The 15,029-nt window shown below is 40.6% G+C and overlaps 1 protein-coding gene across 1 annotated transcript in view; it reads right to left on the bottom strand.

Moving 5' to 3' along the window:
- The window catches only part of MYO1E (myosin IE), a 190,307-nt gene that overhangs the window by 50,545 nt on the left and 124,733 nt on the right, over nucleotides 1-15,029 (bottom strand). The window contains exons 11-17 of the mRNA XM_081291730.1: nucleotides 14,336-14,416; nucleotides 13,958-14,044; nucleotides 11,302-11,388; nucleotides 10,173-10,340; nucleotides 9,134-9,219; nucleotides 6,772-6,853; nucleotides 749-855 (exon numbers count right to left, since the gene is read on the bottom strand). Coding sequence (XP_081147856.1) covers nucleotides 749-855; nucleotides 6,772-6,853; nucleotides 9,134-9,219; nucleotides 10,173-10,340; nucleotides 11,302-11,388; nucleotides 13,958-14,044; nucleotides 14,336-14,416 — 698 coding nt within the window. The remainder of the gene's footprint in view (nucleotides 1-748; nucleotides 856-6,771; nucleotides 6,854-9,133; nucleotides 9,220-10,172; nucleotides 10,341-11,301; nucleotides 11,389-13,957; nucleotides 14,045-14,335; nucleotides 14,417-15,029) is intronic.

Here is a 15,029-nt window from a genome sequence, read left to right as displayed (position 1 = left end):
GTTCCTATGGACAGCAAGGTCAGGCTTCCTACGAACATGTATCTGGATTCCTAACTGGATACAAAAAAGATATCCTCTAATCAGCACCTTAATAGTTTTCAACTCAACACCCCATCTTTCAAGCTTAGATTGTGGTCCTAAGTACAAGTTGCAGGAGAAGCAGTGACATGGGCTTCCTCAAAAGTCAGGACTTAAAGGCCTCACTGTGCCCACAGGTTTCTCTCCACTCTTATCCCTCCGGGTTCCTCTGCTCCTTCACATAATGCTTCAGTGGAATTCAGGAACCCCCAGCATGTTCTGTATTGTCTGAGCTCCCGTGGCTTACAGATTGCTTTTCAACACACTCTTTAGCCTTTCCCTTTGAGACCCAAGCTAAACATCCTGGATCATATCCCGAGCGTACCAAGCAGGAGCCGAGCACTAAGAATATCTGTATAGAGCCTCAAATTAATTTTCAAACTATCGAGATTCTGTAGTATTAAGGTTTTTGTTTTTCCATCTGCCACTAGACTAGCCAAGATCAATATTATAGATTACTAATTCTGAATTGAATGGGGCTAATAGGAAAATCAAATAAGGGGAAAGGTGTATAGGCATTGTTCTGAAAAAGTCAAGACACAGGGCACATATGATGAGCATGTGTGGGCAATGGGAACTGCCCTGGCCTGAGATGGCTCACGGTGGCCAGAGGTTAGAGTGTGCCAGAGCCCCAAGCCAGCATCACCTCCCCGCCTGCCAGGCACCATACCTGCTTTCCTCCCAGTCTCTGGGTTTCTTGGTTTCATTTGGTTTTATGCAGCGAATATAGTGGGGTGTACATTTCATCAGGGTGCTCACAAGATCATTGGCTTGTTTCTAGACAGGAAGAATGATATCAGTTAGAAACATGGAACTTTCTTTAAAGTGAGATCAACTTTCAAAGGAGACTTTGTGGGAGTCTAACTATGGTAAAATACGACTGGAAGGAAGTTAACCTTTATGACAATTTGTTCATCAAGTGTAAATCGGGTCTACTAAGCATTCTTAAAGCTCTGCTAATTTTTACGATGATTTAATCACTCTTAAATGGGTTGGAAATTCGATCATTGAAAGCAACCAAGCATTTTTAGCACAGTTAATAAACAACCAGAAAAACAAAAAACTCAAGTAAATCTTCACAGGCAATTCTTTTCATGGGGTACAAGGAAGCATGTTAATTAAGTTCAATTTATGTTGATAGAGGGCCTTTGCAAATTTGTTCTCATTAAAAAAAAAACTGAAAAATCTCTAAATCCCCTGCATTCTCTTTTCTGGAATCTAATCAACAAACAATCACCTTATTAAAATGATAGAAATTCATAATTGAAGGATGTAAAGATGATAAAAACCTCCAAATTTATAAACTTCTTATATGCCACTTAATTGTGCTTCTTCCTCAATAATAAACCTGCAGGCTCTGAGCACTTTCCTTGTGGCAGATCATTTGTTCCTTCACAAAGATAAACCATTCCAAATAAAACCATAACTGAGTTCAAGCAGGAAAAACTACATAAATAAAGCTGGAATTGTTCAGGATATATTTCAAATCATGAGAATCTTGTGCTTTGTTTAAAGAAATAGGAGTCAGGCTCACATCAGCATTCCCACCACAGCTGAGTACACCCTGTGAGCCCACGGATGTGGCACATATGCTAACTCTCCTTCCAAGGGTGAAGAAGAAAACCTCTAAAAGAAAATAGCAAAAAGGCATCTCCAAAGCTGGGAAACCATTCCAGTCAGCAGAAGGGATTTGCTTGCAATAGGGATTTGCTCTCTCAATTAGGGCTTTTCTGTTTTCATGGGTTTGGGAAATCTGAAACCCTTGAGAAAAACTACTGGGTATGTTCAAAGCAAGATGTTCATTGGTGAATTAAGTTCTCTATTTAGATATGCAGAAAACAGCATTTTTTTTTTGCAATGCCAGAAATTGAGGACAGAGCTGGAGGCTGCCCTATTAAAGCGAAACCGTCTCATGAAAAAGCAAATTGTTTATCTTCTTTGATGATATAGACTGCACTTGACAACAAATCTGACGATGTTTGCAACATATAAAGTGAAGCTGAAAAGAAACTGCAGAATGGATTAGAGTAAATAAAGCTTTTCTTTATGTCCTCAAACTATTAATTTTTAAACTAAATTTTTGATACTCATTTTTTATTTAATTAAGGCATCAAATTAAAAAAAAACTTCGCAGATTCTTCAGTCTTACCTAAATAGTTAGCAGCACATTTTCTTTTTACTGTAATGTCAGAAAGCAGACAGGGGCAAGTGTGACACAAGTCACTTGACATAGTTCTTTCCAAAATCCTCACAGGCAAGGTTGACTGAGTTTGTGTCATGAGGTATACACATGAATCATGTCACCTTTGTCCCACAAGACCCTAAATGGTAGCTACTATTATCATTCCTGTTTTTCAGGTGAGAAAACTGGGCCTTAATAGAAGAAAGGTTTGCTTAAGATAAAACGATTTTTAAGCAACAGGGCTAAGGCTTGAACCCAAGTCCATGTTTCTCAACCACAATGCTATTCTGCCTTCCTAACAAGAGTAATTTGGTGTGACAGAAAATGAATTAACTGGGCCAGGTGCCATGGTGCACATCTATAATCCCAGCAACTTTGGAGGCTGAGGCAGGAGGATCCCAAGTTCAAAGACAGACTCAGTAACTTAGGAAAGCTTTAAGCAACTTAGTGAGACCCTGTCTCAAATTAAAAAATAAAAAAGGCTGGGGATGTATCTTGGTGGTAACGTGCCCCTGGGTTAAGTTCCCAGTACCAAGAAAATGAATTAATTGGGTGAGCCAGATTTAGACAGAAGCCATCAGGTTGTGGAATAATTAATTTCAACAAAGAGGAATGTGTCTTAGTCATTAGGATCATCCTGAATGTCAACACCTATGGGTCAGCTTAACTGAGGTGGTGGCAAAGTGGTAACTGGATTAGCTTTGATTTCAGTCAGCCCACAGGTTAGGACAGAAAGGAACCAATAATACTTCTCAACAGCAGAGGGAATCAAAATAGAAAACCCCAAGACAGGACAGCGAGAAAAGGCTAGGGGAAAAGTTTCTCATTTCACTCTTGACAGGATGAAGTAGGGGAGTAGGGGTCAGCTCTGCTATTAGTGAGTTACATGATGAATTACTCAACTTTTCAGGCTTCAGTTTCTCTATCTGTAAACTAGAAAACCTATAATATCTTAATCTAAATGTTGGATTAGATGTTAAAAACTCAAGCAGTCCATGGGGTAGGGATGTAGCATACATGAGGCCCGAGGTTCAATCCCCAGCACAGGGGTGGCGGTGGGAATCAAGCAGTCAATCACCTGCACAATGTCTGCACCCATCCTGTCATTCCACCCTATCGGGTTCCAGCCTCACTCAGACAAAGCTGTGGTCAGTCCACCTTCTCCAACCTGGAGCTTGGTCTGTTTCCCTCCAGCATCCTCTTTCACTCTAGTTTCCAGACTGGTCTCTTCCAGCCACAACATAAAATTCAGTGAGGCCTCAGCATCAAGTGTTGTTAGACATAATATACTTATTAGTAGTCAAATTGATGGACATTCTCACATGAATATTTAAATTAAATCCTATAGTTTTAAATCTTTTAATAATTAGAAAACAATATCCAACACTAGAACTACCTTGAATGTCAATTTAATCTTTCTTTCAAGGATCTCAGGAATCCTTTCCATGCTTCTATCTTGAGGAAATCATTACAATGATACTTAATGGCATCTGCAAAATACTATGGATATTGAAGATATAACACTTGGTCATGACTCTGTATCTTCAAAAGGTGTCTTAGAGGAGACATAAAAACTAGGGGAAACTTTCACTCCTGGTAGACCATGAGGTAGACAGAGGTCAAGAATCTACCAAGGAAGGTATGATCATGGTTGAGAAAATATAGCATGGCCCCTTTACATAAGCTGGCTGACTTCAGGTTGACCTCCCTAGACAATGGCCTACAATCTGTCATCTTAAACATCTGGAGTAGCTCAGAAAGGTGGCAATTTTGGATATTCAAGAAGACACCAATATAAAGGAAAAAAAGGGAAGGTGTTCATAGGAGGAGAGAAAGGCCCTTATCCTTGTTCTTCTGTTTATAGGGTAATAATCCAGACCACTTGAAAGTGAGTCATTTGCAACCTTGATGATCTGGGGCTCTTGGCTCTGAATGTGACAGTCTTATGACTAGATTTTCCATCCCAGAGCAAATTCTTATCCAGGACCTGGAAGTGAAGCCATGAGTCAGAAACTTCACACAGACATTAATATCTAAGGCCTCACAGAAACTTCATCTACTCCCTGCCCTCAACTTTTTGCTGCAGAGGATTATCCCATTGGCTGCCCTATGGCTACTAAATTTCTCCAGCTCTTTGAATTTGATGTCCCTATAACTCAGAGGACTCTGCCCTCCAGCTCAAAACATAGCCTGTAAAGTCAGGTGGGATGTCCAGTGCCTGCAGTCCTAGCTACTTGGGAGCCTGACATAATAGGATCACTTGAGCCAGGAGTTTGAGGTCTATCTAGACAACATAGCAAGACTATCTTAAAAAACAACAAAAACTGAGCAAGCTGGGCATGGGAGCATGTGCCTGAAATCCCAGTTACTCAGGAGGCTGGGGCAGGAAGATCCCAGATTCAAGGCAAGCCTGGGCAACTTAGTGAGACCCTGTCTCAAAATAAAATTTCCACAAAGGGACTGGGCATGTAGTTGAGTGGTAGATCACTTGTCTAGCATGTATAAGGCCCTGCAGGGTCTAATCCTTAGCATCACACAAATATACAAGAAAAAAAAAAAAAAAAAAGCAAGCACCAACTTGCACCTGGTTTCCTCTACAAAACCTGAAGACTTCTCTTGGCTGGAATCTTCTACTACTATGAGTTTTCACTGATGGTTTCCTTTACTCCAGCCAGGGTCTCTGCCCTCAGGAAGCTTACCAGGTGCTAGGTGGCAGGCTTCCCCCATGAAGCCTTGGAGATGAGGAGCCAGAGAACAGAGCAGCCAGCACCAGTCACGGTATCCATGAGGCTGGGCTTATCCAGGCAGGCTCAGTGAAAGGACATCATGGATTTAGACACTGAGTGAATAAGAAGGAAATGGCCATCTGTGGGGAACCAGCACATGCACATAAAAATGTCCACTCAGAATTAAGCAGAGATGAGGCAGAAACAATGGTACATACTGCAATCCCAGGGACTCAGGAGGTTGAGGCAGGAGAACCCCAAGTTTAAGGCCAGCCTCAGCAATTTAGAGAGACCCAGCATCAAGATAAAAAAAAATGCAAAGGGCTGGGGATGTAGGTACTTGGTTCAACTCTTAGTACTATTAAAAAAAATAGAAAAAGAAAATTAAGTAGACACAAACAGGATGTAGGGAGGGAACTGACAGAGTGAAATACAAGAGACACTAACAATCATTTTGTGCAGACAATGTTTCAAGTGCTGTGTTAAATGCTTTAGATGAATTATTAAATTTAACCATCACATAAACCCCTTGAGATAGGTACTAAACTCTCCATCTTACAAATAAGCCAAAGAGGCCCTGAGAGTTAAAGTAACAGGCTGGGTATCACACAGCCAGTGAAAGCCAGAACTGGAATTGAACATAGGCAATCAGAAGCCCAAAGCCCTACTATTAATCACTGAATGACCTCTTTGATTGTAAAGTTGGAGAGTTATGTAACTGGTATGCTTTTCAAGAAAATATTTTTAACTGGAAATGGTTTGGAAAACAGTTAAGTGACTATGTCTCAGAGTTAGATGATAAAGTGTGCTTGATATAACCTCTCAATTCAGACCATAATCAGGAACAAAGAATTTCACAAGGCAATGGCTCAGATAACACAGAACACTCACTACCCACAGGAGACCCCAGGAAAGATCTAAGACTTCCTTCTGATTTTGAGACACCATGTGGCCAGATGTGTCTGCAATTCCCAGCAAGGAGGGGACTACAAGACCCAGTGAGGAGGGATGCAGGATGGGCCCTCCTGGACAAGCCCAGCCTCATGGACACCATGACTGATGCTGGCTGCTCTGTTCTCTGGTTCCTCATCTCCAAGACTTCCTGGGGGAGGCCTGCCACCCTAGAACCTGGTAAGCTTCCTGAAGGCAGAGACCCTGGCTGGATGGAGTAAATGAAACCATCATTGCAAACTCTTAGCAGTAGAAGATTCCAGCCAAGAGGAGCCTTCAGGTTTTGTAGAGGAAACCAGGTGCAAGTTGGAATTTTTGGGTTTTTTTTTTTTTTTTTTTTTTTTTGTGATGCTAAGAATTAGACCCAGGGCCTTATACATGCCAAGCAAGTGCTCTACCACTGAGCTACTTCCCTAGTCCTTTTAAAATTTTTAAATTGAGACTTCACCGTGAAAGATGAAGCTGAATTTTAGGCAAGTAATGTTCTATACTTGGCAAATTTTGGAGCCTGGCCTGGAAAACTGTCATCAAGATCTAAAACATGGCTCTGAACCACAAAACTTGTGATCGTTTAACATAAGTTCTTCCAGATCTGAAGAAGTAGCTAGTTGTCATCTGCTGACTATTAAGCTATGAGATACTTAATACCCATTGGAGTTTCAGAACAGCCAAGTAAATTCAGCTGGCATCCTGTGACCATTTTACAAGTAGCCTATTACTCCTGGGCATCTCTGTGCCATCCACTTGCCCCCTCCTAGCCTGGGGGTTTAGTTCCCGACTCCTAGGAACTTTAGCTCTTCTAGGAATCTATAAACTTTCCCAAATAGAACAAACCTTTATTTTACTTCCAGCAGTAGTTGGGCGTCCTTTCTTGTCAGCTTGCAGATTTTCAGGAAATAAAGATTTTATAAAAGGTCTGGAAAAGGAGAGAGAGAATAGGTTAGCAATCTATAAGTGCCTTGGTGGGTAAAAGCTTACTTCTGTAGAAAAAGGGGTGGGGCACTGTCCAGAAACACATAACCCTGGCCACTGAGAGACCATCCAACTCACAGTGTGAGCCAGAAAGAAGTGACTCAGGAGAAATGAACTACCAACAGAAGACACAAAGAAGGATTTCTAACATGTAAGTATCTCAGAGTCTCAGCCTGAAAAACCCTTAAAGCCTGGCTTTGGAACATCCCTACCCACTGGATGTGAGGTATACCTAGGTCATAGAATACAACAGAGGCAAGCGGATATGTGTTTGCCAAAACAAACAGGAGCTTAAGGAATTGTGTGGAATATCTGGATTCGGTGAAGAGGCCACTGTGCTATGGAGCAGGGATTATGAACCTGGGCAGGAGCTGATGGTCACAGCTGGATAATTCTTTGTTGGGAGTGGGTTTTCTACACATTGGAAGGTACTTAACAGCAGTGTCCTCTGCTCACAAATGCCATTAGCACCCAGTCTTCACCCCCATACAGAAAACCTTCACAAACTGCTCTATGAATGATTCCAAGTGGAGCTGTATCAGGTTTCTAATGCTTCTCTGGCTGGATGTTAGTCCTCAGTAGTTGAAACTGAGCTGCTTGAACCAACATGCCTGCTTCATCAGACATAGGGTATGGACAGTGTCTTAGTCACCTTAGTGCCTCTGGTGTCTGAAGCATGGCATGGTACATAGTAGGTGCTTAATAAATATTTTCCTTCTGAGTGAATGAAGTGATCCGTGTAAACTGGCAATGTAACACTCAAACTCATTTCCTCTTAAGTGACTTTTTGGGTATCTAGAACTTTCTCTGAAATCTCCCCAACAACCTGCTTTTTGTGGGGGGGAGGATGGAGTACTGGGGATTGAACTCAGGGGCACTCGACCACTAAGCCACATTCCTAGTCCTATTTTGTATTTTATTTGGAGACAGGTCTTGCTGAGTTGCTTAGCACCTCACTTTTGCTGAGGCTGGCTTTGAACTCACGATCCTCCTGCCTCAGCCTCCTCAGCTGCTGGGATTATAGATGTGTGCCACCGAGCCTGGCAGCAATTTGCTTGTAACTTGACCAGACATAATTATAGACATGTGCAGCTAATATGCTTACAAAACAGTGTGCTGTGTCTATATGACAGGAGTTTATGTGGAACCATCCATAGCTCTTGAACTTGACAGGAATTTTAATAATTAAAAACTATCTCTGGAAGCGAGTCTTCACCTGGCTGCTATAAAACCCACAAGTCAGGACGTGCGGCTTACCTGACCTTGTTAGAGAAGAACAAATTGATTTTGTGTGCTTTGAATGAAAAGAAATCTGACATCTCAAAGGTGGTAGTATATGTGTGAGGAGGTGAGGGCACAGGGGTAGGAGAGTGGGGAGGGATGTGGGTGGTATAAATGGAACAGAATGACTTCTGACCAAGACCTGAAAAGGAAGCTCTGTTTTACTTTCATGGCAGTTAGGATGTTCTTAGAAAGTTACCAGAACCTCTGCTGTTAGTTAGAGAAGTCAGCCTTGATGTCAGGACAGTGTAAGTAGCAGAGACTGAAAGGGCAGTCTTAATGGAAAGCAGCTCTAAGAACTCTAAGATCTGGAAGGCTGTAGGGAACAATGCACTTGCCTGGCACATATGGGCCACTCATGAACATTACATCTCCTTATCCATCAGCCAGGACCTCAGGGACACAGAGCTGGTGCTGAGAGCTCTACCCCATAGCCTGCACAGGGCCTGGGGAGTTAAAATGGATCTTTAAATCAATCCATTTTAGTTGCCCTTCCCAGAATTCTTGGGTTCCCAGTACCTCAGGAACTCAGGTTAACTTGGATCTTGTTAAGCCACTAGTTATCTTTAAGACTAAGCAACAATGGAAATTCTTTTGCCTTTGTTCCAAGGGCACAATATCACAGAAGCAGGTTGTTCCACTCGTAAGTGGTCATAAATGGCCACCCGATCTAAACCCAGTGTGGCCCCTCCTCCTGGATAACAGTAGAAGTTAGGCATACAAATATAGCATTTGGAATTTGGGTACAGGAAGGATTAGGGACACAAGGGAGAGATTGAGATTAGAAAAAGGAACACTATTTTGAAAAACCAATAGTCGAATCATAATCCAGACTTGACAGTTCAGGGGAGCAAAAACACTAACACTCCAATACTACAAGTTTGTTTTAATATTGAAAATGTCAAACCTGTATTACACATTAGATAAGGCAAATAACACTTACAGCTCGCTGCTCTGCATGAGTTCGATTAGATCCATAAAAAGTACATCACGGTTCCTTTCACAAAAGCCATCCATGTCATAGGATACCTGGATAAGAATGGAAAGAAATCTAATTTTATCCTTCAAGTTTTTCTTTGGATCAAAAACAAAGAAACAAACAAAATAAAACAAAACCTCCCAGGGGCATGGCTATCCTCACCAGAATGTGTTTCTAGATGTAGCATTGGGATCTGACCACAGACTGTCACTTAAGGGCTGTGTTAGCTGGAGATGGCCTGCAGATACTGATGAACATCTGGTTGCCCAGATGGCCCCAATGACCTGTGACCAGGACTCCATCTCTCAGATCACATGCCCTTTCTTCAAGGAATCCACAGGGATATTTAAGCAATAAATCTAATTCTTTTCCTAAATTTTACGCAAGACAGAATAACAGTGAAACTCCTCATTGCAATGGGCCACGTCATCTGTATCTTTGTAATTCTTCCCAGAAATGATTATTGGAGTTGCACCAATCTGGCCAGAAACTCCTGCTTGGAGATCTTGGTTAACAAGGGACAGGCTGAGATAAAAGATGAGACTAGTGGCTTTCCATAGGACCAGGAAGTCCCCAACAGCCATGACCAAACGTCACAACAGCACCCTCTACAGAGCCTGGCACTCAGTAAGCACCTAAGACTCATGTATTTCATGAGAACAAACACCAAAGTGAACTTTGGGTCTGATTTATATTCTCAGTGGGCATGGGCAGGCAAGGAATGCAAGTTTGTGAGTTCAGCAAGGTCAAGACAAAAATCCATTCCTGCATTACTGTATGTACCAGGGTGATTCAAGCTTTAAAAATATGCAGTACTGTAAACAGTATTTTGTTTTTTCTCCTCAAATACTTCATGGGTACTATTTGTTGAATGAATAAAATGCAATGAGGCATATGGACATGGATCTCATTTGCTTCATGAGAAAACAGATCACAGACCCAACAGTAAGACATTAAAATGGATCACTTCCCTCTCCTGCTGGACCCAGGTCACTGGCCCTACCTTCCCAGCGTAGTGGTGAATAATGAAGCCTTGGTTCCAGCTGTTGAAGTGTTCATGGTTCCCAATCTGCATCTGGAGCTTCTGGAGCAGTGTCTGATCGGCCCCCTCGCCCACAGCGTGCATGGTGGCACACACGTCATCCAGGATGCTCATGATCCCAGGAGGGTTCTGCCGGACCAAGAAGGCAAGGCCCCCGTCACTGATCCTTCTAAAAATACCTAGTGCCAATTGGCCCTTAAGCAAGGAAACTGCTTACTAAAGCTAAGGCACCATCTTTAAAGTCAGTCTTCATCTTCAGGCATTAATGTACTTAATCCTAAACAGGGAGTCATCACTTATGACTTGGCTCCAGATGGTCCAAGATCCATTTTCCAAGAAGCTGTTTAACTCCCTCAAGTTTATTTAAAGTCATGTACAGATCATTATCTGCTCACTCCTATTCATACTTGTTTGACTTTAACAGGCCAAAATAAAAATTAAAACATATGTCTTTGACCCTAATTCATTTCTTAATATTCTCTCTTAGCCTGTCATTCATATAGATACTGCTGGTGCAGTTACACCATCTACTTGCTATTGTGCATTACTTTTTTTTCATTTAGCAGTCTTTTATAAACATTCCTCATGTTTTACACATATTTATTATTTCCCTGCTCTGACACACTAGTTTATTTAATGACCAGATGTCTATGGATGTCATGAGTATTTGTTGTTTTTTCCCTTTTATTAAAAAACCAACCAAACAATCAGAAACAATTCTTTAACGCTCTCTGTCTACACAGCTTTTATTTTCTTATGAACCATTTATTACAATTAGACTTGAAGACAGGGCCTGTTTTATTGCTCTTTTATAAACTATGTTATCAACATAAGTGATGGCTATCTTCTAGAATTCAGCAGCAACTTCCATTTGCAAATTGACATTTTGCTCATACACATGTCATATTTACCATAAGAATAAAACTTTACTGTTCTGTTTTCACACACACACACATACAGAAACCCAAAGTAACTGTTAAGTGTTCTATATAAATTGGAGTTGTTAATTTGCCTGTTCTAAAACAATAAAACAGAGCACACAAACTACTTCATGTAAACCAGGGAAAAAATACACCAAACCCATACTCACAACTTTGTTCTCTATGAGGTCGCACACGATTTTGTTATTAAAGTACTCAATGGGTGTCCATCTTATTCCCTCTTGAACATATTCTTCCTGTATGACAAAAACCAGGTACTCACATAAATCACTGTGAAAGAGAAAAACTTGAATGCCCTTCAACAAAGACTAGGAACTGTAATTTCTTATTTTCTAAGAGGTGATAGGAAAGGAACATTTCATAACTTGGTAATTTTTATGTTTAGTTTAAACCATATGAAATTGCTATAATACAATTGTTTTTCATCGACAAAAATGATAATTTAATATTGTTTAATCTATTTGATCCTGTTACAAATAAAACAAAGAAATCTCTCTTTGGTGTAAACATAGGACGGTAGTACAGATTAGCATCAAGGTACCTAAAGAAAAGGTTCTCCATTCAGATCAGTTGCCATTTAATGTGATGAACACCATGTGAAGAACCACACTGTGCTGGTTCTTCTCCTTTCTTGGTAGTTTTGCTTTATAGCTCCCTTTGTTAGATTATTTCTTCTTTCCAGACCTTGATATAGAATGGAGAGTCTTAGGACTCAATCTTCCAGCTGTCTTGATTTTTTAGCCCTCCTTTTCTAAGTTACTGCAAACAATCAAGTGGCTTTGAATAACACATAAAAGCTAATGAGACTTGGATTTATTTTTCTAGTCTACACCTCAGCAGTGAGTTCTAAACTCATATATTCCCTGTTTTGGAATCTCCAGGTAAATGTACAGTAGGCCTCTCAAATTTAATATTGAGAGGAGTTCTATTTCCTCGTCTCCCACTGTTTCCAGTCAACTGTTCTTCTAATCTGAGCCTTCAGTAAACAGTTGTGTTATTGGCCCTGTCATTCAAGCTATAAATCTAAGAGTCGTAATGTCCCTGATTACTTTCTTTCTTAAGAGTATTGCCAATTATTTTGATCTGGTCCTCTTGGGTCCATGCTCCAAAATATGTACTGAACCTGCCTGTCCTTTACCATGTTACCACTGGCCCTGCTACCATTGTTATCTAAGCCCCCACCATTTCTTGCTTGGTTTCCCACAGGCAGTCTTCTAACTGGACTTTAACCTTCTACTTTCCCTGAATTACTCTACTATTTAAAGTTAATAGAGCAAGAACAACCTTTTCAAAAACACAAAAATCGAAGCAGATCATGTCACTCCATACTCAGAATTCTTCAAATGGGTCCCCACAAAACTTATCATAAAATTAAAAGAGTCTGAGTGACACCCTATAAAATACCTATATGATTCAGTTCCTGCTACTTTCATCTCAACTCCCCACCTTGGTTGTCTCCTCTGCACTGGGAAGGGCCAGGATCCCAGGGCAGAGCTTTGTGTGAAATACTGGTTACTGTAGTTTCTTAAGCAGAGGCAAAAACACAATCACTAAATTACCCCCAAATAGCCTTTGATATGTGGAGGAGCTGGAATAGTATCCCACTAAATTTCATATTCACCCAGAACCTCAGAATATGAGGTTTGGAAATAAGATCTTTGTAGATTTAATTATTTAAGGATCTCATGATTAAATCATTCTGAACTTAGAGTAACCCCTAAATCCTAAGATTGGTGTCTTTAAAAAAGAAAGAAGGAAACTGAACACAGTGGTGCATACTTAATCCCAGTGACTCAGGAGGCTGAGGCAGGAGGATTGCAAGTTCAAAGCCAGCCTCAGCAACTTAGGGAGACCCTGTCTCAAAATAAAATAAAAAGGGTTGGAGTGTAGCTCAGGCTTAGGTGGCCACTACTGGGTTTCCCTAGTACCACAAAGCAAACACACACACACACACACACACACACACACACACACACACACACACGAGGGTGGGGTGGGGAGAGAGAAAGAGAAGAAAAGAGAGAGAGAGAGAGAGAGAGAGACGGAAGGAAAGGAAGAGGGAGGCTTGGACAGAAAGATACAGGAGATGAGACAGAGCCTGCGGTTATACTGCCACAGCCAAGGAGTATCAGAAGCCACCAGAAACCGGAAGAGGAAGAATCTTAGGAATCTAGGAAGGATTCTCTCCCAATTCTTTGAAGAGAATGTGACCCCTGATTTCAGACTCTGAGCTCCAGAACTGCAAGAGAAGAAATGTCTGCTGTTTTTAAAGCCACCTAGTTTGTACCTCCTTATGGTGGCCCTAGGAATCTAAGACAAGCTGGCATCAGGAATGAGATGGAAACTGCAATGAACTTTTAGAAGATGCTATCAGCAAGACATGTTTCCTCAAATGAGAATTAAAATGCCAATTTTGTTAAAAATACATTTACTTTTAGGGGAGATTGGGAGTGCTGTGAATCTGAGAAAACCAAGTTTCTCCTTTGGTGCACAGTATATGCATAGACAATTGGGGTTGGAACTAGGCTCCCATTTTCCACTTGGTCAACGAGTCAGAGTATAGTAAAAACAGCCAGTCATAAGTCCAACTTCACAGCATCCTTTGCCGAAGGAAAAAGAAAGTGTAGCAGATGGTATTTATATTTCATAAATTAAAATGCCGCAATGGCATATGGTTTTTCTGCATGACTTTATTAGGTATATTTCCTAATACAAGACTGAAACCTGAATCTATTATCAAAGAACAAATCTATACCCCTTAAACCAAATTAGAATAGAACAGGATGAAGGAGAGAGACTGCTTACCTGTTCCGCCTTTAATGTCAGTTCAATAAAAATCTGCTGTAATTTCTCATTAACAAAATTGATGCAAAACTGTTCAAAGCCATTTTTCTGGGGAGGAAAAAAAAGTAGTTGCCTGTAATAATTTTTCAAAATTATTTAAAAGTCATTTCTTAGTGATTTAGAGAACTGTCTCAAAGTGAAAAGCTTTAATAGCAATGTTGAATGCATCAATAGAAAGAAGCATAATTTATATTTAGGAGAAATTTCTCCTAAATTTATATTTAGGAGAAATTTTGTGAAGAACTCACAAAAGCAAAAATGAGCTTTTTTTTTTTCTTTCTTCATTGTTAAATTATTTATTGCAGACCTCCAATCTCCTATTATTCAAGCTGGCCTTACCTGGAATATTTCAAAACCATAGATGTCCAGGACGCCAATGTTATATTCTTCATGGTCCTTCTCCATGGCTTTATTGATGGACTAGGAGAAAGCACACAACAGGGCAATTAACTCCTTTTCGATCATATTAAAAACAGGCATTTGGGGGAGGGTGGGACTACTGCCCCCTGGAAACAGAGGACAATGTGAAGACAGGTGACTTGCTTTAAAAAGGTCTCAGTGCAATGTAAAGTGCTTTGGAAAACCACTAGGATCCTAAATACTGCAGTAGCTAAAAATGTTCACTTAATGATGAAAACCATTACTTTCTGGCAGTTTTCTCAGGAAGTCTTGGAAATTAGAAGAAAATGTCATCTTGGATGTTCGAAGGAAAACCTATTTCACATGATTCACAATATTACAAAATCTGTAAATGTCATTTCCATTGTCCCCATTCTACAGTCACTTAATGATCATATAACACAATATGCCAAGGATACCAAGGGCGAGAGTCCCTGCTCCCAGGAGATTACAGGGATAGATAGTAAACTGTGTATAGATAATAACAGCAATTATTTTAAATTGGTAGTAAGTGCAGTTTACGTATTTGAGCATCACCTGTGCCGGGCAATACTTAATACTCATTATGATTCTCATAATGGCTTTGATGCCACTATTATCCCCATTTTCCAGATGAGTGCCTACGATTGCACTG

This window comes from Spermophilus citellus (assembly GCF_964194105.1).
Source record: "Spermophilus citellus genome assembly, chromosome: 4".
Lineage (NCBI taxonomy): Eukaryota > Metazoa > Chordata > Mammalia > Rodentia > Sciuridae > Spermophilus > Spermophilus citellus.
This window is presented reverse-complemented; position numbering and strand designations above follow the sequence as displayed.